The 25399-nt window shown below is 45.5% G+C and overlaps 1 protein-coding gene across 1 annotated transcript; it reads left to right on the forward strand.

Annotated features, from left to right (window-relative positions):
- The first annotated feature begins 3628 nt into the window (after nt 1-3628).
- On the forward strand, nt 3629-23109 carry LOC121080173 (heat shock factor protein 5-like). Its single transcript, XM_040578044.1, has 5 exons — nt 3629-3782; nt 8740-9258; nt 13932-14091; nt 20007-20184; nt 21095-23109. The coding sequence occupies exons 1-5, from the start codon at nt 3768-3770 to the stop codon at nt 21108-21110; spliced, it is 888 nt and encodes a 295-aa protein (XP_040433978.1). The 5' UTR covers nt 3629-3767; the 3' UTR covers nt 21111-23109.
- Nucleotides 23110-25399: the final 2290 nt, after the last annotated feature.

Raw genomic sequence — 25399 nt, forward strand, 5'->3', positions numbered from 1 at the left:
TTTTGTACCCACTGCAGGACTGCTGACTGTAGGACAGTTTCATCAACTTTACGGTCAAGGTGTTTTCTCTCCTTAACTCCTACATGGCAACCTCGTGCCAAGCCCCAGCACTTTACCAGCACAAAGATTAGATCCGACTCCAGTCCCTTCCACTTGGATCCAGCAGGGACCACTTGGGTTGCTGCCAGGGCAAGGGGCTTCCCCAGCTTTTCCAGATAAAGGGGCTGCCTTTCCTGTACTCCAGACACTTCCAACAGGAGCCACGTACACACTCCAGCCTGCGGCTTCGCTTCCGCCACTTCAGCAAGGGACCCAAAGCGTTGCCACATCCATTGCAAATTGCAGCAGCTCTGCATCTTCAGTGCCATACTCACAAGCCTGCTATCCAAGAGGTATGAAAAAAAAATTCTGCATTTGCTTTTCAAAAATAGATTTTAAAGTGAGACTTTCAAATATTTTTCTACAATACTCCGCCATGTGTATATCTCAAGTGAGAATTAGAAAGTGTCAAGTCTAAAAGGAAGATGGACCTAAAGCAAAAGGAGTTTCTGTTTGGTATTCGTGTCCTTCCTCCAGATTTTGTGTGTCCCCTGGTGATTTTCTGGATAGCCTTTCTGTTGAGGTGAAAGGGCGAGGAGAAGAACATTTGTCCAAAACTAGTCGGTGTGAGGCTAACTTTCATTTTTGTTTTTTTAATTAAGCAAAACTTGGACAATGATATTAAAGCACTGAGACCTTGTTATTAAGAAGTAGTATCCTAGGCCTTGGTCTCATGTTTTTCCAGGTTAAGGTTTTAAACTCAAAGATCAGTCAAAAGTATTGTGCAGAACAGGGGTCCTCAAACTTTTTAAACAGGGGGCCGGCGTGCGGATTAGATGGCAGGAAGTCATCTGCAGCTGCTTGGTTTCCCCCTCCAACCCCCGGCGGGGGTGGGGGTGGTGTGGGGGTTCTGTAAATACGGGGGGCTGGATTGAGGACCCTGGGGGGCCATATCCGGCCCGTGGGCCATAGTTTGAGGACTCCTGGTGTAGAATATTTCATTCTGCTCATACTGTTTTTGTATCTAAATTTTTTTTCTTGCTTAGCTTCTTTATGTTGTATTTTTTGATGCACTGAAGACTAGAAAGTACAAAAGTCTTGGCTCCTTTCTTTTTTCTGAATTATTTCTGCCACAATTGTCAGTCTCACTTAATCACTCAATTACAAAATAAATCAGTCTCACTTAAGTGTTTTTATTCTTCAGAAGAGGAGTTGAAGCAAATTACTGTTCTTTTCCTTGCCCTTACCTTGAATGGGAAAAATCACATGATAGGGTATTTTCTGGGGAGTGGTGGTGTATTTGTTGTGGGTTTGTGGTGTTTTTTTTTATTTCCCTAAAACTTCTGAAATTCAGAACAGTGACTCTTGCCTTGAACAAACTAAAGCTCAGTTGTTATTCTTTCCTTCTGCCTACTTCTCCTTTGGCAGCCGCACCTTCACAAAGACAGCTATCTATCCCTGTTTAGAAATCCTACACAGTGAAATCGTTAAATCTTTTGTGCATCTCTTCTGAGACCTCTGCTGAGAACATTTCAGACAATAATCAACAGTTCCCGTAACGTCATTTTTGTCAAGGAAGGGTTCTGAGGAGCTTGGCATTTCTTGTAGACACACTTAAATGTTTAAGAGACAGGCAACTTCTGCCACGTGCGCCTTATGCAGAGATTACTGTGGTGGCCAGAGTGTGGAGCCTGCCTTACCAGCTGCTAACTATTAAGTCTTCTCCCAGGAGCAGGTGTCCTGAGAATCATAGAATGGTTTGGGTTGGAAGAGGCCTTAAAGATCAGCAAGTTCCCACCCCCCTGCCGTGGGCAGGGACACCTTCTATTAGACCGGGTAGCTCCAAGCCTCATCCAGAATACTTGCTTCATTAAGGTGGGAGGTGGTCCCTGCTTTGCGTCTCTATTGGTACAGAGCATAGGCTGAAACTCATCATGATGAATTGTAGTTGTCTCTGTCTCAGCTAAGGCCCCAGCCCTCTCCCGTAGTCAAGGGAAGGAAAGGGGCGTCTCGGGTGCGATTTCACGTAGCTCGGTTTAGAGTTTGTCCTGGGGTAAGATTGCTGGTGTCCTGGAAGTGCCTGTTTTGAAGTACTGCCTGCAGGGGAGCTGAGGGAGACCAGCGTAGATTTAGACATGAATATGGAGATCTCTCTCACTGGATGACGCTCCTTTTGCTTTAAGTTTAAAGGACAACTTGGCTATGTTGCTCAGGTAGAATCTTCTGGGATGGGAGGTGGGTGTGAGAACGCAGTGAAAACATACCAAATTTTGCAAGGTGTAATCAAAACTAAAATACAGAAACTTAGGGAATCTGAGGCGTTTGAAACCTCCAGTGAATTAATTAGCGTTTCTGAGAGTGTAAGTGACATTTCACTGGAGTATGATAAATCTTTTAATTTTCACTGTCACTCTAGGACTGTCTCGGTGGTTTTACTTCTGTGCCTGTGTATCTCTTTAATCTCTCCGCTATCCTTTCTTCTATATATTATAACATACAGAATGCTGAAAGCGTGTTTTTTCAAATGTCCACATGAAAAAGTCTGGTTTCCTTCATCATGAGAGCACAGCAGCAAGATTAGTTTGTTTGGAAAGTGATAGTTAACTTTAAGATACGTATTTAGTAAGTGAGAGAACTAAAGAATGTATGTTCAATCTTATGCTTGACTCTATTCATTTCACTTTTGAAGTCCCATTAAATGAAATCAAAGTAGAACTTTGTCAAAAGATTTCTTTTTGTGTGTATTCAAACTTGTTTGTTAACTTCCGTGACCAAAAGATTTCCCTGGTTTTTCATTACGATTCTTATTGAAAAGTCAGTAACATAAAATATGCTCATCTAAGTCTTTTTTTTTCCCCACTAGCCTTAGACCATAATTAGTTTAAGGATTTAGTTCTGTTTACTTTCAACTATCTGCAAAACCTTTGACAGTAGTAGAATCGCGTCAAAGAAATGCGTTGAAGCTTTATTATCCGAGAGTGTCTAATAATGAAAAATCAGTCATGGAGACCATGTGAGACATATTAGTTATTGGTGCCACCTGACAGTGCAAGTCCGGTCGTGCCTTTTGAATGCATCTGTGCCTGTAGGGTTCATTTACATAAGAAGACCTTTCTGGTGAGTGGTAGTTTAGGAGTAGTCATGATATTCTTCGGAATGATACACTCTTGGTTAAGATAATTCATTTTCTTTGTAAGTCTTAAAATTCACATGGTTACAAGTGTGTACGAACACCTAGGCTCAGCTATGTGAATACGCTTTCTGTGGTGTATTGTGACAAGAAACTCAAGCAGCCAAATCAGAGAGGTGATACTAAGACACAAAAGACTCTGATTATGAAGTTTCTGCATGTATGTATGTGTGTGTGTTACCAATTTTACAATATATATTTTTAATGTATTTATACATATCTTAAATATTTTTAAGATTAAGAAATTGGTCTTAAAATGACTTGGGAGGTAACAATAAATTTCTGGAATTTCGTTTACTGTGTGATTATTGAAATGTTTAATCAAAGTAAGCAATAGAACTCTGCACACCAGACACAGGTTCCGGCAGTCTGATAGCTGTGTTTGAATTCTTGCAGCCACACCGCAGAGTTGTTCAGCAGCAGCCCACACAGATCCTCTGGCTGGCTGTGCTGGTCCTGCTGCTTCAGCGTGCACCCACGACAGCTTTGTCCAGGTGAGCGTAGCCTACTGAAAGGAGGTGAAAGCGAAGGAGACTGTATGAATGAACTGCAGGTTTGTACACTTGTGAAATTAAGGATATAAATTTGAGAATGGATCTGCTTGATAAAGTGAAAGTGATGTGGTTTACAAATACCTATTTCAAAGAACGACTGAATGTTAAACGGGTAGTTTTGTAATTCAGGTTAGGTTTCAGGGTAGCAGCATAGTGGGTGTCCTCATCAGTGGAGTGTTTTTTTGCTTGACTTCACCAGAATCACTTTTAGTTAATGAGCCTGCATTTGTATTTGAAGAATGTTCTTGCCTGGACAAAAAGAGATTCTTTAATATTATGAAAATACTGAGAAGCAGCTCCACTTCTTTGTCTCAGATAGTTTCCTGCAGTCCTGAGTTTGATTTGATGAACGAGAAAAACTAAGGTGACTTTTTGGAATGGGCCCCACCTCGGAGATCTCTTATTAAAGATAACTCCAGTGCTTCCTGTAAAATGCATTATGTAATTCTAGTGGAAACTGCACCTTATTTGGAGAGCCTGGCTTATCAGATATCAGAAGATCTGAAGTAAAAATGCAAGAGCTTCCTTTTTTATTACAGCATAACGCATATACTTTTTTCCCCTCACAGAGGACAAGCGAAGCAAGTTATGCTTATGCGTGTTGAAAAAGGGTTGACCTACCCAAGCTTGATCATCCAGTTTCCTGTCTTGCAAATATCAACCTTTCTCTTTTATTCGTGACTTCTTTTAAAAAATAAGCTTATCCAAGATGGGCAGGTTATGGCCAGGATAACACGTTAGTGTAAGGCTATAAATAGCCAACAGCCAGTCATGCCGTCGATATTGTAGTATTTGTTTTTCGCACAGTGCATCTTTGTCCTCTCACTTTGATTGTGAGCTGCTTTTTTCATCCAGGACATGAGGATCCGTCTGAGCGATGGGCAGTCACAATTAAATAGCTTATCTCGGAAGGCCGAGATCCATGGGATAGTAAATCATTCCAAAGGAGTTGTCAAAGGTGGTGTTGTGGCTAGATTGAAGGATAATATACAGTGTCCAAAGGGTCTAGTAAAAATCAGTTGTTTGGAGAAGCAAGTCCATGGGCAGTGTGTGGAGTCAGAAGAGCTTTAGGCCACTTGCTAGTGGTTGCTTTGTTTCCTGGAAACCCCCAGCAAAAAGCTGCCGAGCATCTGGGCAGACTGTGGGAAGGCGATCCTCTGCGTGAGCAGGCCAAAGGCGAGCAGTGCCCTGTATCAGTTCCACCAGGTCTAACCGGCTGTCTCTGAGCAGGGTAACACAACTATCGTACCGCGTGGATCAACGGGACTTCTAGAGATTTCTGAGTCTTAGCATAGCATAGGTCATTTCTCCTGGAACGTGGTGACAGGCTGTGCAGGTGGTACAGAAGACAGCAGTTTGCCTGCGGTTCTTGCTGAGCTGTGGGGAATAATCAGTTTGCCTTTTGTGTGTTCTGGGGCATATACTTCCCCAGACTTCTGCTGGGGGATGTGGCAAGCTGCAGTATTGAGCATCGTGCCCAGCTGGTGTATTGATCATCCATCAGTAACCTCTTGCACAAATCCTCAAAAGTGGTAAAATTCATCAGCCCTGGCTGACTAAGCATTTTTATTGTTCTTCACAAAAAATAGAACTATTGCGTGGTATATTTCCTATCGTTCCACTCAATACCTTCTACCAGTTGCAGGAATTCAGTGCGATGCTGTTGAAGCGTGGTTTGCGGGGCGTTTTAGGCTGTTTGGTCCCGCTGTGTGCTGCTAGGTAGGAGTGGCAAAGCCTATACGAAACTGCTGGACCAGTCCCGAAGACAGTGAACCGTATCGGCGCGCTAGTAGTCAGCAAGCTGGTTACCAGCCCCGTTTCTGTTGGATCCAGACGGTGCTTTGTGGTCTCAGAAGGAAAAGCGGGCACTCTTGGACAAGGAAGCCTAAACCTTGTGCTGTTCCTTACTGGGTCTTGCAGAGAGCATCACTCTTAAGTTTAGGAGAGATTTAAGACAGGTGGAGTTTCTGGGTCTTGGAGGCCAGCTGCTGGGCTTGTACAGTACGCACCTGAGCTGCTGAAAGTGTTAGGTGACCCTGACTGGAACATGGGCAGACCAGGCCCGTAACTAACTGGTTGGTTGGCTGCAGTTTGCTCTCCAGAAAAAGCTACAGAGAATTACTGCGTGGAATGGCAAGGGGACATAGGTGGTTATACCCAGACATGGTGGCTGATGGTGGTGTATCTCACCAGGTTTCTGAAATCGGGGTTTCAGAGGTTTGTATTACACTCTCATCACGGTTGGTTACAAAACAGGGAGCTCAGGTACAACTTCTTACCCATTTTTCATTTGGGTTCTCTTAAGTGGGGTTTGGATTAGTGTGATGAATCAGTATCCTTGGGTAGGAATGAGTCTTTTGAGAGACCTCCTGCTATCTTCTGCAACAGCAGTGCTGGCAGCTCACAACCATTAGCTCAATACTTCCCCGCTGCTTTATCATAGATGTGAACTGAGGCTACATATTGGATTTCAGCGATTTTTTAATTTTTTTTTTCCTGCCCCCACCTCGTTTTGTTTTTTTTTTAATGGCAGCCCTGCTGTTTGATTATTGCTATTACCATGGTTATTAAGCTGTCGGTATTTCCTTGTGGAACTGAAGCAAGAGGTAACGGGAAGAAATAAACATGCAAGAAAAAAGAAGAACTTTCTGACCTTAAAAGCAGTCCTAAGTAGTTTGCTTTTATTTGTAATAAGGAATGATAATCAGCCATGTTATTTCAAAAAGAAATCAAGCCTGAACTAATTCCGATTGCCCAAGCACTCAAGCCAGATTTGTGTAGTCCTAGCGGTCCCTGAAAAGGTGTGGTTGTGCTTTAATTCCTGCACACGCTACACTAATCTTATAAGTGAAATGCCCATCTTCTCTTTCACCACTTCTGCTAAGTCAGACCATTTTTCCTCTTGAGCTTGAATGACCAGCAAGCTATTAGTCTTTCAGGCCCTGACTTCTCAATCTTTTATCGGTTTTCCTTGTTTTGTTGCTGCCTCCCCCCATCCTTCTCCAGGTGAACTAAAAGGATTTAAATTGTACCTTTGCGTGGCCCCTTTCTCCTGTTGGAAATACACACGAGATCCTGTAGTGCATCCAAGAGGACAGTATGTGCTGTAACAGCTTCAAGCTGAGGTCCCCTAAGAAGAGGCAGAAAAAGATTCAGTATGGGTGGGTTGGTTCATTGGTTTTTGGCAGGGATGATCTTATTCCTGGACGGTTTGGTAACCCAGATCTTACTTAGAATCCTGACTACTTATGACACTAAACAAGCAAAGCAACAGAAATGAAACACCTTATTAACATTTTAAAAAAAATAGAACTGAAAAAAAAATCAAATGAGAGGAATAATGTTTGAACCTATCTCATAAAAACATAAAGGTGGCTTAGCCTTTAATGAAAAGATTTTGCTTAACAACCTAAATTCCTCAAATTCCAGGTTTTATTTCCCCCTCCGTTTCCCCCCACCCTCCACAGTTTGTGGCTATCTGCAAACTGGCACATCTACACGAATCCACACTAGGACTTGCCTTCACACACCCAGGAGACAGGATCTCATCTCTTTGTGGTATCTCCATCAGGGAGAGACCAAGTCCTTCACTGGCATTTGATCTGATACGGCTTTCCTAGTAGGTGATCCTGTAGCTTCCTGTTCTCTAATTTACTCGTCTCTGGAAGTAGCTTTTCATTAACCATGAGCTCAGCTAAAAGGTCTAAGGATAGTCAGGCACTAAGGACTACTCCTTCATACTGGATCCCTTCCAAAAGAAGGCTGTATTTTAAATAGACCTGAGTTTCTGTTCAACATCATTGTATGACTTGTATTTGTCAGAAGAAATGACCCTTCTAGTGTCCTTTGACTGAGTCACCTCCAGAAGAAGTAGCAGTACAGACACTGGCTGTTAAAATGTCATCTATCATTTCACTTGGGTAGGACTTGCTGCTTTGGAAAAACTCTTTCATTGTCTTCATTCTGTTTTAAAGGTTACTCGATATATATGAATGCTACTAAAAAAATCATCACTGGATTGCTGATTGTGTCCTGTCGTCCTGTGATGTCATTACAGTGAAAAATTTTAGTAGTGTTCAGACCTGATCTGTGATGGCAAAGGCAGAGTCTCTGTAGGTTCTACAAGAAGTGTTTCTGACCTGAAATTCTGTCGGGTTTTTATGCAGATCGATGCAGACTTTGAGTTGTGCCTTTGTGGGACACTGTCATGACAGGAGAGTCCAGATGTGAGGCTGTGACAGGCAGGGCAGTTTTGCGGTATTTGCTTTCACCGGTATTTGAACTCCCACTCATCCTGGGACTGGGGCGTCCCTGGGGGGCACCCCTTGTGTAGATGTGCCTATGGACAATCACTTGAGGAGGAAAATGGTATTATTGGTTAAGAAGCGGTGAGTTCCTCAAGTTGTGTTGTCCATATGCACATTTACAGCATATGGACCTTTTTCTTTTGCTTAAAAATGTTGCGGTTTATACTGATTTTTTTTATATAACAGCAACAGGAATGCTTGAGTTTTAGAAGGAACTGAAGGCAGGTGGATTTTCTCTCTCATTTTCTATTACGTATGTGGCACGTGAAGAGGGTGGTTCTAGTGTACCCCCACAGGTCCTACTAAGACCAGAAGTCTCTGATTTGAGTGCTTGGGTATATTTAACACCTGCGGTGCAAAGGATGTGCAGACAATGCATCTGCAGGCATACACCAGCTCCTAGTAAGTAACCTTCTCTCCAGGATAGACCATGAATAGAAGAAAGGAAACGTGCCAAGAGTAAGGTGGTTAATGAAAACCAAGACAAAGCAGTAGCTTTTTTCTTTTTTCTTCTGGTTAAACTTGCTATTTTAACTGAGAATAACGGACAATCTTTCAAGCTTTTGGATAAATGGATAAACAGAATCAATACACATCCTGTCACGGTAATTTTTTGATACAAAAGTTCACTGCATTTTGTTTTTTCCAGAATCCTCCAATGCAGTCATCTTACGAAGCTGAACTGATGCCGTCTGACTGGCTATGTAATATATCTGAAGAAAACAGGAAGGCAGAAGTCAGTCTTGAAGCCACGTTTCAGGTTGCCGCTGAGGTGCGTTCATCATGCAAAGCTGAAAAGGTGGGAGTGGCACCTGTAGAGAGCCAGTATTCGATCCTGGAGTTTAATGGAAATCAGGCACTGCCTGTTAATAGTTACACACCTTCTTCAACTGAGGAAAGCCAGCTGGAATGTCTCACTCCTGTAACTTCAGACACATCATTTCTGGTGGAAGCAGATGGAGCACTGAATTTGTCTCCATTACAGCCTTCTGACATTCTTTGTGCTGCCGATACCACTCTGTCTATAGAAACTGCTGCTGCTGCTAAAATACTACAAGAACTTCTGACCACACAGGAAGCAGATGAAAAATGGAGCAAAGAACCAGATCACCGCCCAGCTGAGTTCTCCCTCATGTTTTTTGAGGAAGAATTGTTCAGTCCAGAGCAGGTAAGGGGTAAGGAGAGGTAAACCAACATCTTTCTTGAGGTAACTATATTTGATAGCAATGCTAGGGTCTGGACCGATAGCTTTTCAATATTCTTGCCTGCTTAAGAACTGAAGGCTTCTTTAATTAAGCTTTTAATGGACAGTGAAGGGTTTGCTTGGTAAAGCAAGGTATAAAAAAGAAGACGGAATGAAAAAGTATCCCATGTTTCCCATGTTAATGAGCATGACATGTGTCAGCCTGTTGGCCGAGTTAGGGTGCTCATTTGCATGGGAAACATGCGTAGTGCAGGTGTATTCGTGGTGATGAAGTGGATGCTTTTTTAGGTTGTAACATACCATCTTTAATCTCCAACAAAGAAGAGTATTTTGAGAATTGCCGCTGGAGGCAGATTTTTGCTTAAATTTAGAGAAACGGTTAGATTGTTTCTGATAAATAGTTGTTAAGTTCTGTTTTCTGTGGAAAGTATAGTTTATTGACATTTGACTGGTATAAAGCATCTTCATTGGTTTATACTTTGTGGTGTACAACAAGTTGTAATTGTACTTCGGTCTACCTGTACCTGGTCTTCCCGGTATGTAAAATTGTAAGTCTCATGAGGGGTGAGGGGCATTCTAGATGTTACTCTGTTAAGGTAGCAAATGCGTGCTCTGCTTTTTTTGTTTTGTTTTGAAAACAAGGTAAGCTCAGGAGATTGACTGCATCTGTTTCTGCTGCATGAGACCTACCTTGCATGTAGGCACTCAATCTCATTTTTGTGTGTGCATTGAAGCTACTGTTTTATTGTTCTGTCGGTAGCTTGATGCCTTCACTGAAGTTTCTAGATTGGGAATCATCAGCTGGCGCAAACCTCCCATTGTTGCTTTCAGCGTTATAAAGATTAGTCCTCTTCCTCTTGGGTATCTTTCTAGAAAGGGATATGTATTCTGATCAAGCCTCTGCATAGCTCAAGCCTAGACTAGACTGTTCTGCTCAGTACCGTGTAGGGAAGAGCACATCCCTGTGCTAGTGCATAGAGTTGGCAGTACTCCTTAATTGGTGCCCACTCATTATATTAAGTGTTGACCGCACTTTAAATGTTGTCAGTTTTGAGAATTTTTGAACTGCATTTTTAGAATCATAGGTTGTCCCTTGTTGAAGGCCTTTGGAGTCCGTGACCCGAACTTCCTTGTCAAGAACCGGGGGAATTAAGCACACGAACCACGTAGTTGTTTTGGAGGGAGGTTTTGTATATTTGTGAGAATCCTGGTTAAATAACTGGCCTCATTTTTTGAGCAATTGAAAAGCAATTCAGGGAGTGTTCAGCGTTTTGTTTGACAGATTCCCTGTTTCTGTTAGAACTACTCTTCAACTAGTCTCCTCCTCCCAAACTCGGGAGAGGGAAGGTTAACTTAACACCCTGCTTGTCCAGAGCCTGGGGTCATGGCAGGTGCAGAACTCTCCAGAGGAGGCTTCTGTGCCTGTACTCCTCACATCAGGCTCCAGCACAGTTTTCTTCCTCATCCCTGAATCTGGAAGCACTCAGGCTTTCAGTGCCTGTTGGTACCATGTGTTTTAGAGCAAGCTTATGACAGAATAGTGGACGTGCACAGAAGACCGCTCTATTCCTCTCTATACAAGCAGAGGGGGAGCAAATTCCTCCACCGTTCATACAAGAGCATCAGAACAGCTCTGCTGGGTCAGATCAAAGGTTTGTCTTGCCCAGCGTCAAGTCTCAAAACAACAGCTGTAACCTGATGTGTAGGGAAGAGCAAGAACAAGGAGCGCAAACAGAGCAGGGCATTCCTGCTTACACATTCCAGCTACTTTCAGCCCAAAGACTTGTGATGATACCGTGTACTTCATCTCGGGTTTCTGCTCTGTGGACTGAAGTCAGCCCTTGAAACTGTCGGTTTTAGCATACGGGACCTTTTGACCAAGCTGGTACTGTTCTGTTTTCTGTTCCGTTCACAGTATTTCCCAGCATTTAATTACTTTTGTGACCAGCACTGAGCCTTGAACTGTCTTCCTCATAGAAGTAACAGTTTAGTAGAAACCTGCTTTATTCTGCTTTCCCGATTTCCTAAAAGACAGCAAATTAAAGAGCAGCTCTTTACATGAAAAGAGTTAGTACATTCAACAGTTCAGATCCAGCGTTGTCCTCTCAGCCTCAGTCAATTTCTGTCCTAGACTTCTAGAGGCTTTGGCCTTCAATGGGCATCTCTTATTCCACTCCTACTCCTAAGAAATGTTTTATTTTCTTGTTAAAGTGGAAATAGAACATTTCTGTAATGCTTGATCAAGAGGAATTTGCCTCCGATTTCGTTCAGTCTCCTTGGCAGCATACCTATGTGAAGGCTGAAACGCTTGCTTTCTTTGGGGAAGGTTAATCCAGCAAACCCCATTCATGCGAGTTGCTAATTTTAGTGCCTCAGCTTCCCATCATGGTTCCAGCTGGGTATAGGTATAGTCCAGTCAGTGTCTCGTAAGTCATATAAGTAGTGAGATGCAGCAGTTTTGGCGTTTTTCAGTAACTGAAGTGAAAAGGCAAAACTTTCACGTCTGTCAGCTTTGGTAGCTTTGCTTGATTCTCTGCCAAACAATGTTTCGGACTCTGAAGTTGCAGAAGTATTAGACCTGAGCGGAGGGTCTGTCCACAGGTGCGGTGAATCCATGGTCAGAGACATGCTCGCTTAAAAGACCAAACAATAAAAAAAAGGGATAGCTTGGGAACCAGACTTGTGTGGGCTAGGCTGATGCTGTTAGGATGAAAATGGTATTATTACCTATTACATTAGATTACTGAAGAGTTGGTGTGTAAGATTCTATAAACACAGTGATAAAAAGAAATCTGAAAGGGGTGCTGTGCAGTATGACTGCTCTTCAGTTTCCACACACGCAGCTGTGAGGGTTAAAATTGGACACAGCATTGGAAGTACAGGTTCAGCAGTGAGGGGGAATGACATTTCCTCAGTTTGCTGGCCACGCTCGTCCCGGTGTAGCCCAAGGTGTCGTTAGCCTTACTGGGCACTGCAGCATCCCCAGGTCCTTTGCAGAACTGCTAGTTAGAGTGTCTAGACTACTTTCACCACGTAGGCTAGTAACAGTGTCTTAATAATGGTGATCCCAATATGCATGTTATTTGTTTTTTCTTTATCAGACACTGCAATTTGGTTTCTACATCCCCTGCCTGGTATTGCTTTTCATTATTCTCTTCTTTTTAAATAATGGAGTTTGCAGAATTGTTTCTAGAGCAGTTGTCCGGTGGAATATCCAGTTTAGAATGCTTACCTGAGAAATCTTCCCTTCTCTCACTACTTGATGAAGGCTGCTCACTAATTTTTCTAGAACTTGCTATTATGTAAATGTCGCCAGGAATAGAGAAGTCATCATCACTCATGAGACTTGGACTCTAGCTGGTGAAGGTAGTGACCTACAGCCTGCCTGCCTTCTTTGTTTTTGTGCCTGGGAAGGGGTTGTGGTTCAGGCATTAGACAAAAGGCACTGCTAGCCACGTGTTTTTCACGTGGCCTTGTTAACAGTACTAAAGCAATACATCCAGACAGCACATTTCAAAGAGGAAAAAAAGAGTCAAATGGGTATCCAGCAAGTGCAGGAGGTGTGTGGGAGGGAACTAGTTCTCCCTGGAGTACTCCATTACTGTATTTGCACAGGCCTTTTTGAATGTTATTATACAACTTTGTCAAGCAATGTATGTGTGTTTCTATTGATACGTATACACATAGCCTGTTATATACTCAACATTGAGTAATGACAGACTCAAAGTGGTGAGCGTGATTTTTGGAAAGACTATCTTATTACCAAGTGTGACCTCTTGTCTTCTGTAAACTCACACATAATGGTTTTCAAAAGCTTTTTTTCCCCTTAATAGAAGGAAACATTGCAGGCTCTGAGCAGTCATTCATCTTTAGGTTATTGATGGATGAGATATTTGCAGAAGAGATGACTATTCTAGAACAGGTGATACTGTGAAAATTTTTCTGTCTAAAGGTAGATTCCAGGTGCTTAACTTTGGGCCTGTACTGCCTCAGTGAAAATGAAACAGAACTTGGTTGTTCGGGCCTTTTTTTTTTTTTTTTTTTTTTTAAGCTACAGGTTTTTGCCACATGATCATGGAAATGTACCAGTTTACCAAATGGTTGCCTGCAAAATACATGTAGAGCAGCAGCAGAGGGCTCTAAAAAGCAAGCAACACGTTATAACTTAATGTCTTAACGACTGGATGGGGTGGGGTGAGATTCCCAACCAGAAATGTGTGGTTCACATGTGGTTCTGCATCACACAGCTCTGTCAAGTTGTTTGAGCTAGATCTGTCATTATTATTACACGTGCTGGTAAGAATGAGTGCACCTGTTCTTAGCTAGTTAACTGAGGGAAAAGTTCAGACTGTGGGGACATGTACCCTAACTTTGTGTATTCTGGTTTTCTGATCTCATATTTTGCTTAATAAGATGTTTTGTAAGAGGTTGTTTCAATTTAGCAACCTTAATTCTGAGTTAAAAACACTTACTATGTCAACTGTCTAGGCAGTGTTCACCACCTGTTAGATGCCCTTTTGGAGTGGAGAAGAATAGCTTTTATTTTGTTTTATTGGTTTTATATTAGTTTTATTATAAGATAACATTGAGTGATCTTTGGTTTTATTTCTTTTGTTGTTGTGTTGTGTTTTTTTAAGGAGAATACTAGTGTTAAAAGTGAATCCAGGTCATCGGAGACAGAAGAGAGACAATTCACTTCAGGAGCTGAGCCTGTGAACGAATCTGTAGAACAGACAGATTCATCTGTAAAATCTTTCTCCCGGAAAAGACGCAGTTCAGACACAGGCAACTCTCTCGGTAAGAAAGATTCTACGTTTTCTCAGAGATTACGGTGACAGCTGCTCTGAAACTAACTATTACAGAAAGGGGAGAGTAGAAGAATTTACTTGTTGTCTGCCGTGTAAGTACCTCATTGTTCCTTCAGTAAAAATACTAAACTTGTACAACCTCTTCGTGTACTTACCAACACACTTCAATAGAGACACTTATGCTAATTACTCTGATGTGGGAAAGGGTATAAATTACGTAAGTAAATAAAACTTGAAGTTCTGGGAGTTGTGCCAGAAACCTGGATGTCACAATATTGAGATTAAGTCCATAGATGTGTTTGCTGGAGGGCGACAGTGCTGTGAAGGAAACACTGAGTAATGAGGTAACTATGGAAGTTCCAGGGGCAAAAACCACCGAACTGATGAAGCTAGTGTAGAAGTCTGAACTCTTTGTCTCAGATCACTGAATACATTGTACCAGTCTGGTAGTGTCCTGAAGCATGTGAGAAAAACAAGCCGCAGAGTATCTGAGGCTAAAAAAAACTTCACAAATCTAGTAACTGAAGGGAAAACCTAAATGTCCACAGATTAGAGAGACATAAGAGGACACAAAAAGTACTTGGGATCCATTCTAGAGGGGAATTTGGTTCAGCTTGCAAGTCTCTAAGAAGCTGTTTCCCTCACAGCTGTTCATCAAAGAGCCGATGGTAGAGTTTGAAGAGCTGTTGCTCACTTCAAAGGGTAGTTTCTAGATTCCAGATCATGATGCTAGTTAATAGTTCAGCTCATAATGCCCATCACTTTCAAACATTTAAGTAAGGAATAAAGTCTTTCTGTCAGGAAGCTGAGAAAAAAGGTGGGATGCCACCTTGAAAAAAGACAATTTTTGTTTAAAACATATAATCGAGAGTTCTTGTTCAATTACTTCCTGGTATCACAGATAACTAGCAAACTTCTCAGCTTTCATATCTGAAGCAAAACATTTGCTTAACGTGCCAGTTGTAAAGTTATGTACAGGAACATGTTGGAAAGCATTCCCATGGGATTGTTCCACAGGGATGAAACACTGTTATGCTAACGCTAATTAGCAACAATTGGCATAGTCTGCTCTCTGGGAAATGTGACGGTCATCCAGGCCTGCATCTCCACGGTTGTACCTTTGAGGCTTGGTGTGCGTGTTAAGGGTAGAGATAGACAGCACAGCTGAGCCAAACGTGATCAGGCTCAAGCTAGCCCAAAGTCAGTTGGGTGCGTGATAGAAGCCTCCAAGCTGGCGTAGCCTGTCGGCTGCATGTCAGCTGTAAGCCTGAAGCAGGCAGGCTCAAGTGCAAGCTGACTTCTGCTGCTCTGACTACACCTTTGTCTGTCAGCACCTCCTGTCCTCTGTGAGACTTTGGAAACAGCTTCTTTTTTAATCTCTCTGTGCTAAAATGCATCACGATGATTTCCAGGTGTTTCTTGGCAACTTGCCCTCTGAGTGTGATGGAGTCCTCTCTGTTTTCCTGTTTTCCTTTGGGCACTCCTTTGCAAGTTTTCTGAGCCTGCATTTGATACATACACCCTGCTGTGAAAAAGGCTCTTCTTCCATCTATTTCAGTAGGCTGGTTTTTTCTATGTTAATGTCACTTTTCTTTAACATCACTTTTCTTTGTTACACGGTGACACCAAGTTCTAGATACCACACAGCGAGAGCCAATATAATGTGGTACATTTCAGTGACTGGGAGCAGCTCTGAGCCCAACCCAAGGTGTTAATCTGTAAAAACGCACCAAGAATCAAACCCCCGCCTTTGTGGAGAAGGCATTGCTTCCCTCCAAAGAGCTGGACTGGACTTCTTTGCATTTCACAGCTGTTCTGTAGCAAGAAAAGACAAGCGTCTTTTCACTAAAACACCGTCCCCAGGGTTTCCCTCCATAGCTGCCAGCCCATCTCTGCAGCACCATAAATCACTGAGATGGGTTATCTGCTTCCTTCAAATGGAAAACCAATGTATTTAACCAGCCTTCTCAGCTAAATTCTAGTTTACCAGTTTTAAGAACATTCTGCCCAGCAGAATCTAGATGAAAGGTGTCTCTAGTTCATTGTCCTGTCTCCAACAGTGTCTTCGGCATTTCTGTACCATTAAGCAGAAAAGGCCTCAGTAACCTTCAGTTGATTTTTAGAGTCCCTTTTTGAAGCTGTGCAAACATTTAGCATCCACTGTGGTTTTTGTAAGTTAATGTCATTAATGCAGATTAACTACACAGCGGGTGAAGAACCCTCCTCTTCAACTACTTCTGAGTCCTCCCGGGAGCCAGAGTCTGCTACAAAGGGTGCAGAACTTAACTCGGCGCTAAGATACATCATTGCAAATGATTACGGGCTGTGTCATCTGTTCCCTTCCCACTCTTTTTCTTGAGAAGCGATGGGTATGGTGCTCTAGCTCCTGTCATGTTTATCACACGGAGGTGCAAGGAATGGTTCACCTTTCAGGAACTGCTTTTTTTCAGCCCCAGGCTCACTCTTAGGACATAGATTTGAAGGTGCTGATGATGCATCTGCTTTTCCCACTACTTTCTAGCTGAGCTCGTCTGTTAAAATGGGAGTTTTGAAATAAATCTGTCCGCTTTTGTTGGCAGCATACACACTTGCAACAGGAGTCCTTTTGGACTTCACAAAGGATTGAGAGGAACTCTGTAAATACTTTGAGTCTCCTTCCCCATCTCCTCTGCATTGTGCTCCACAGGTACACTCAGCTAGTGAGCACAGCTGTACTGGACCTAATATCTGTGGCTTGTGCTTCCTCTTCTAAAAGAGCACGGGAGAAGGACCAGATTCTGATGGGAGGAATTTTTGTTTGCAGCCCGTCTTTCTGGAAATAGGCATCTCAGAATGGAGCAGGGGGAATTTGTTACTTCTGGATTGAAGCATTTAAGCTGATGCTGAGGCATTAAGGAAAAAAACTTTCTTTCTCGATGGCTGACCATATATTTTCTGTGAGTCGTCTAGTCCTGCAAATAATCTGATGACTGTCTCTGACTTTTTTTCTTTTTTATGCTGCAAGGTGCCCTAGACATTTACCACCCACTGCCATGCCGCTGCAGTTGTGTCACTGTGTGTTCTCTCTCATTCCCTCCAAGGTAAATACATATCTAGGTGCAATTGCTAAGGGCAAATCTTCATTCAGGCAAGGTCTCCCATGCTGTCATCTGTTCCCTTGAACTGTTTCCTGCACCTTCCAGCCAAAAATATTGTTAATGTTCATTTAGTTTTCCTATCCGGTCACAGTGAAATCTCTTCCTACAAAGGTGTTAAGAGTTAATGTGGGGACAGGCCTGGCCCTGAGCTCTTGAACATCTGTGTGAAGCCCAAAGCGAAGTTGCTCTCGGGAGTCTGAGCGGCAGCTGCTTGCTCCAGCTCAGTTGCCATTACCTTGACGTCATTATATATTCATTGAAGGCATTTCAAATTGCCTGTCCTGGCAGTCTGCTCTTTGGGATGAGTGGGTGTCATACCCTGTGTCTTAACTTGCCATAATTTAGAGGTGCATTGTTACAAGCCCCCTCATTTCTCCATCCCTATGCGTTTTCAAGATGTGTTCCCAACAGTCTGCTTTGGCAGGAGGCAGGTGTCAGAAAGTGCAAAAGTGGTGCCTATTGGGCAGGAACTCCGTAGTACAGAGAACAAACAGAGGCTGGAAGATGTGAATGTGTTTGTTTAGAGGTTAGATTTCTTGTGGGTGACGTTTGCAGTGGTAGCGCTGTTGTGACTTTACCGGGGTACTTGTTCGCTTTCTTGACCTGCAAGATCTGGCCATACGTGGGAAGTATCTCTGTTTTGCTGTGGATCGAGGTAACTGTCAAAAAAGGAGCCTCTTGTCTGTCCTCTCTGTGATGCCATGAGTTTTTTCTGGGATCCTGGCGCTGGCTGTGGGGTGCTTTGAGGCAATTGTGCCTTTTCTGGGTAAACAAAGGGATATGGCACAAGCAGGTCAGGCCTTTCTGTAGATACTGCCCGGGGCTTACAGTAATTAATGTTTGGCTTTTGGTATCCATGGTGGCAAAGGCATTTCTAAATAATACATACTGAAGAATGGGAGCACTTTTCTTATAATCTGCTTTGGGTTTTTATATTTAAATTTTTGAAAAATTGGAAGAATTCCTGTTTCTTTAAACAGTAGGCCTCAGGTGATCAGGTTATAGTCTGACATTGAAAGCATATTTTATAGTACCTGATAGAAATGAAATTGCTCTGTATGCTGCCAAGGGAAACATATCCGAGCACTGATACGTGCTCAGTATTCCCTTTTCTTCCTAGATCTCCGTCTGCCGGTGGATGTACCTCGGAAGCGGGGGTGCTTTCTGGAGGACGAAATAAGAGAGTGAGAAGTGGGTGACAAATGTGCAGCAGCTGCCAGCTGGATTCCCCTGTCAGACTCCAGCAGCAGTGGAGCTTTGCCCACAACAACCACTTTGGATCATTTCAGCTGTGTTTAAAAAAAACACCAAAAAACCTCCAACAAAACACCAAAGACCACAAACAAAAAAAGCCCAAAACAAAACAACAAAAAACCAACAACAAAACCAGCCCCACACCACTCTATTTTTTGCTTTCTTTTTAACTTGGTAGGGTATTGTTTAGTAGGCCTCTTTCATTACATTTTCTACCCGTCAAGTTATAAAGCACCGAGTGGTCAGAGTAATTAATATGAAGTAATTCCTTAGCTGTTTGTATTCTTTAGATTTGGAAAGTCTGAACTTTACAGGAACCCTTAAACACTTTCTCGAGACATCCTTACTGGGAAGCAAATGGGTTTTAGTGCTCTGTTAGGAATCTGTTTCACTTATTTATTTATCTATTTAACGTTGTTGGGAGCTACAGTATGCTCGGCATAGGTGGTGGTTGGTGCTCTCACTGTCTTTGCTTGCAGTCGTACCGTGGCCCTTTACTGGGGATCGTGTATGAAACAAAAGCATTGGAAAGTCGCAAGATTCTGGGTCTGAATGGGTCTGAGATTTCAGGAGAGCAGCTAAAGGAAAGATGAGCTAATTTTCTAAGTGATTAACCAAGAAACCTTCTTCCTTCCTGAACCAGCTCTCTGTTTCACCGGCAAGTGTATGTATGTCACAGCTGCTGATCTTTTACATTCCTGGGGAATTCTTCTGGTTTAATAATTTCCTTTTGATGCTAATGGTATCTGTAATGATAACTTATTTATTATTCTAGTACTCTGTTCTAATTATGTCTTGAAAATATTTTTTAAACTTTTAGAGGAAGATTGTACTTATGTTGATAGCAGATCTTAAGTTTTTAATAGCTATACATTTGTGTTCATGTTAAAATACTGTTTGAAGGATAAAGGGGACACATCCTCTACTTGTGGTGTTCAGGAGATCCATGTGGAAGAGCACCTGAACCATCCATGTAATGGCTTCATGCGTGTTCATACGAGCCAGCCCTGAGCGAAACGCACGAGAAGGGAGCAGAGAAGCTGTCAGGACCGCCTCGGCTTGTGTAGCTCCCAGCTGTGGCCGGGATGTGCTACGGGAGCACCGGGCAGTAAGATGAACTGAGGCGAAACCTTTCCTTACAGCTTCTGTAATGAGATCTTTCTTAACCAGTAGTAACTTCTGTAATAAGGTGGTTTGTAACAAGATACTACTTTTTTAAAAATAACTTTTGTAATAAGATGTTTTGTAATAAGGTATTTTAAATAAGTAGCACCTTCTGTAATAAAGATGTTTTTACCGACAGTCTTGTTACCGGGAGCAGGGCGGGATGTGGTTTCCCGTGTGTGCCCTGTTGTGCCCCTGCCCAGGCAGGGTCGGCCTCAGGTGATCAGGTTCTAGTCTGCCGTTGGAAGCGTATTTTGTAGTGCCCGACAGAAATGCGGTTGCTCTGTACGCTGCCGAGGGAAACATACCCGAGCCCTGCTGTGTACTCAGCGTTCCCTTTTCTTCCTAGATCTCCGTCTGCTGGTGGACGCACCTTGGAAGCGGGGGTGCTTTCTGGCGGTGACAGATGTGCAGCAGCTGCCAGCTGGCTTCCCTTGTCAGACGTGTAGCGGTGTTGCAATAAATGGAGCTTTGGCACGGCAACGGGTGTCGCATCGGTGTTCTCTCCGTGTTCTCGACGACCAAGGGTGAGCGTGTCACAGCTGGAAGAAACAGCTGCTTCCTGTTCCAGCGGTTCTCGCTGACACGTGTATCACCCAGCGGCCGCTGCCCGGCGGAGCAGTTCCCAAGCCGGCGGCCGCTCTTCCTCTGCGCCATGTCCCAGTTCCTGCGGGGCGGCTGCAGGGGCGAGCCTGGCTGCGCGGCAACGAGCCGCCCCGGCCCCTGGCCCTTCTCTGGGACCCGCGGCAGCGGCGGCGGCTCCCAGCGCCGCGCCGGCCCGTGCGCGCTTTGTGCGCGGCTGCGGGGGCTTTGCGGGGTTTGCGGCCGCGGCAGCGAGGGGGGGGCGCCCCGCGGGGGGGCGGTGCGCGGGGCTCTTGCTGCTGCGGACACTCCGCTCCGCTGCCTGCGACGGTGGGTGCTGCCCTTGATGCTGCTGGGGGCTCTGGGCTCCGCTCGCACCTGCCTGCCTGCTGCCTGCGCACCGCGGGGCTGCCTGCTGGCTTCTAACCCTTTGTTATTAGAGATACCGACTGGGGGGGGGGGGGAGGGTTTAAAAACAACGACCAGACATCACCAGACCCACGCAGTTTTCTTAAGCTGCAGGAAATAACTTTGGCCCAGGATTTACAGCCCAGTTTCCACCCACCCCGGCCCTGGGCTTCCCGGGCTGCAAGCACACGTTGCTGGGTCAAGTCGAGCTTCTCATCCACCAACACCCCACAGTCCTTCTCCTCAGGGCTGCTCTCCATCCGTTCTCTGCCCAGCCTGCGCTTGTGCTTGGTGTTGCCCCAGCCCACGTGCAGAACCTTGCACTTGGTGCTTCTTTCCTACTATCCATTAGATCTAAAGATGTGGGTGACTTCCCTTCTACGGAACATGCAGCAAGAGCACTATGTCAAATCAAGGTTCTCTTTGAGTTTCAGATTTTTTTCACAGATTGGTACTTGCGTAATGGCTGCTTAGAAAAGAAATCTTTGCCCAGAGGAGCCTGCTGTGTGGCCCAGCTCTCAACGAGGTGTTCAGGCCTGGACATAACTTTTAATACCAAAGTGCAAACCAGTTCTGTTTTGATGGAGTTCTGAGAGTTCTGCCACCGTTTAGGTAACAGCATGAAACGTTGGCATGTGGCTGAACTCTGTTGATTCAATAGCTGGTAAATATTCCCTGGCCAGCCTTCCAAAAGTAATCTGTCCAGGGGGATGCAGGAGGCTTGGCAGCAAGTAAAGCAGGGCTTTGCAGGGTAGGGGGGTGGTTTCTCATTGAACGTGTCCTCAGGGAGACTGACATGTTTGAAGCAAACGGGAGGCTGGTGGAACAGGTGCACACAGCCAGTGTGCGTGTTGTAAATAGATGTTATGATTGCTAGCCTTAGGCTCTGTGTTAGCAATTACTATATCCAAATATAAAAAAATTGGAAAATATCAGAGCTGCACAACAAAGGACAGCCCTGGGAAGCACAAAAGCCAGGAAACAAAACCAGTGCATTTACAGGTACCTTAACTCCGCATCTTCACGTTATATGGTTTGCTGTTAGGTGCTGGCGAAACAGAGTGTATTACTTCTGGAAGAACTAAATTCTGCAGCAGAGTAATAATGAGTGCTGCTTATCGTATGGAGCCTTTCCCTCTTTGTAGACAAGTCAGCTAAGAAGTTAATTGTATTTGTGATTGCTTTTGCTAAAAATGGTCTGGCGCTGGAGGCTGTCCCAGTGTGCCTCCCCAGCCGAGGGCAGAGCCGTGTCTTTTTGCTACTCTAACGTTGTTCCTTACTTGATAATACCGCTGTAAGGGTACCCAGTAATTCACAAGTGGAGCTGCAACCCTTTGCAGCCTGGGATCAGATGAGAAGATGCCAACAAGTGATGTTACAAGGTGGGACACGTGCTTGCCCCGGTGTCTCTCTCACTTTCATGCACTCTTCAGCCTTTGCCCTCAAGATCGAAGTCTTTTGGCCAGGAGGCTCTGTGAGGCCATGGCTGCTTCTGGAGTGCCTTGTGCTGCATGAAAGGGGAAGAAATGAGAAGCCCTACGCTCAGTTCCTCCTCCTCCTCGCTCATAGTTCAGGAGAGAGCGCAGAACCCAGCTGGAGTGTGTGCATCCCTGTAGGGACTCTGTAACCGTAAGACTGGTAGACTTCAGAGCTTTTGGAGAGCAACTCTGAATTCATTGGGTCACAGATCTATACAACTTGCCACCAAGGGTACCACGTGATCAGTTTTCTATACAAAGTATAATTTAGCTGTTAGGCAAAGCAGAAGTTCAGGTCTCCATCTCTGGGTCCTCAGTGGAGATGTACAGCAGAGATGCAGGAGCCTCCAGGCACAATAGTGAATTGTGTAAAACAACGCCAAGGATGCAATTAACCATTTAGCTGACTGCAGAGGCAGACGGGCACTGTATGCCAGCCGCTCCTCGTTACTACTCTCTGTCTGCACAGCCACCTTGAGAAGACCTTGGGACTATGTTAGCGAGAGAGCTCCTCACAGACACTCAGCATCACCTTGCCTTGCTCATGCTGCAGTGGCTGTCGGGGCAGCAGCGGGAAACCAGTGGGCGTTGCTCCAGCACCATGGCTGAGCGCTCAGTCTCGGGCTCTTCAGATCACGCCAGAGTGAGCCAGGAGTTTAGTTGAGGCTTGAGAAACGAAAGCACTTGTAGACGTGCCTCTCAGCTGGGAACCTTTAGGTGACGGCTGTGTAAACCCTCTCTCGGCTTTTTCTTGTTTCAAGCTAAGCTGTTTGGCTTTGCATTGTGGATGAGCACTTTTACGGCCAGAAACTAACAGAGAGGTTACTTGATGCTTCTGGATGATTGCTGTGGGCTAAAGGGCATGTGCTGATGGTATCAGATGCACTTTAGCCTTGTGCTCCAAACGAATCTGGGAGTAAAAACTCAACTGATAAACTACAAATGCACCGCATACTCTGGCTTTGGGTTCTTGAGTCATTAAAAGTAAACTGAGGCTCTCTAAAGAATAATTTTGTCCACATATGTTAAAACACGATGGCACCTTCTGCCATTCCACTTTCAAGAAAGGAGCTTTTTCCTTTCCCCCCATCCTCCCCCTCCTCCTCCCCCTCCTCCTCCTCCTCCTCTGCGGTGCGCGGCGGGCGAGAGGCGCGGGCATCTCCTCTGCCGGGCAGGCTCAGCCGGCAGCCTCTGCACTGCGAGGCCCAGCCAACTCGGGCGAGTCGCCAGAGCCCCGGCGCGGCAAAGTCCCTTCAGTCCCTTCTGGCCACCCTGTCCGGACTGCGCGGCCGGGCTGAGGAGGGGGGGGCTCCCCCGTCTCTCCCTCCCTCCCTCCCTCCAGCTCCCGGGCAGGACAAGCAAGCCAGCACCAGTGGGAAGCGCGTGCACACCATCATGTCAAAGAAAAAGAAAAATGGACTCCGAGTGCGGGGTATTCCAAGAAAAGTGGACTTCTGATTATTTTTTCATGGAGTACAAAGAGCGAGCTGTTTGTCTGATATGCCAGAATTCAGTGTCTGCGTTCAAGGAATACAATTTGCGTCAACACTATGAAACTCAACATAAAGGTAAATATGATTCTTTGGTCGGACAAGTGAGAAAAGTTAAAATATTAAGACTGAAACATGGGTTGACAACTCAGCAAAATACTTTTGTGAAGCAAAAGCAGCTCAATATATCATCACTTTGAGCAAGCGATCAAGTTGCCAAGCTCATAGCAAGCGCTGGCAGAGCATTCATAGAGGGAGAATTTGTTACGTGTTTCGGTAAAGCACTTAGAAGAAGAATTAAATTATTTAAACTAACCCTGGTACTGAATTGGAAATTATAATTAACAAACATACCTGTATTGTGGCAAAATACATAGATACACTATTCATGGTGGGTGGGTGGGGTTTTTTTGTTTTGAATGATCTACGCAAGTGAGTAAAGTGCTTCATATGTGAAACTGTATTAGGAGTCATCTGAAAACACTGAGGAAAAATAAAACATTGTGGAGGCAATATTGAGGCAAAACCCATCACTCGGATGCCTGGAAAAGGCAAGAGCACGCCTGCAGTCCAGGCGGTGAGGCTGTAAAGAGGCTGTGTAAGGACACCGGTGATGACTAATACCTTGTCCTCTCGAGATGCAGACTTGTGTGGTTTGCAGCAAAACAAAATAGCACATCAGCACAGGATACGGATGCATTTCCACAAGTCATGCCAAAACGAGCTGCTTTGCCTTTACAATTCATTTATCAAAGCCGTGGGGGTCCCGGTCCCAGGGTCCCGGTCCTGGTCCGAGCCCCGTGGTTCCCGGTCCCGGCCCGGTCCGAGCCGCAAGGGTCACTATCCCGGGGTTCCCGGTACCAGTCTAGGTCTCAAGCCCTAGTCCGGTGAGTCGCGGTCCGAACCCGGGGGTCCTTGTCCCGCTCCCGGTCCCGAGCCGCCGGGGTCCCTGTCCTGGGGGTCGTGGTCCTGGTCCGAGCCGCGGAGGTCCCGGTCCTGGTTTCGAGCCACGGGACTCCTGGTCCCGGGTGTCTGGGTCCCGGTCCCTGGTCCGAGCCGCAGGGGTCTCGGTTCCGAGGATCCTGGTCACGGTCCCGAGCTGAGGGGTGTCCCGGTCCCCGGGGTCCGGTTCGGTCCCGAGCTGAGGGCTGTCCCGGTCCCTAACCGCGGGGGTCACGGCTCCCAGTGGTCCCGGTCCCAGTCCTGAGCTGCAAGAATCCCGCTCCCGGTCCCGGTTTCGGTCCGAGCCACGAGGGTACCAGTCCCGGTCTCGGTCCAAGCCGTGGGGGTCCCAGTCCTGGTTTCGAGCTTCGAGGGTCCCGGTCCTGGGAGTCCCGGTCCCGGTCCCTGGTCCAAGCCGCAGGGGTCCGCTCCCGGGGTCTTGGCCCCAGTCCCGGTTCGAGCCGCGGGGGGATCCCGGTCTCAATGCCCAGCCGTGGGGTCCCGGTCCCGGGGTCTTGGCCCCAGTCCCGGTCCGAGCCGCGGGGGTCTCGGTTCCGAGGATCCCGGTCCCGGTCCCGAGCTGAGGGGTATCCCGGTCCCCGGGGTCCGGTTCGGTCCCGAGCTGAGGGGTGTCCCGGTCCCTAACCGCGGGGGTCACGGCTCCCAGTGGTTCCAGTCCCAGTCCTGAGCTGCGAGAATGCCGGTCCCGGTCCCGGTTTCGGTCCGAGCCGCGAGAGTCCCAGTCCCGGTCTCGGTCCAAGCCGTGGGGGTCCCAGTCCTGGTTTCGAGCTTCGAGGGTCCCGGTCCTGGGAGTCCCGGTCCCGGTCCCTGGTCCAAGCCGC

The sequence above is a fragment of the Falco naumanni genome, chromosome 21, assembly GCF_017639655.2.
Source record: "Falco naumanni isolate bFalNau1 chromosome 21, bFalNau1.pat, whole genome shotgun sequence".
Taxonomy (NCBI): domain Eukaryota; kingdom Metazoa; phylum Chordata; class Aves; order Falconiformes; family Falconidae; genus Falco; species Falco naumanni.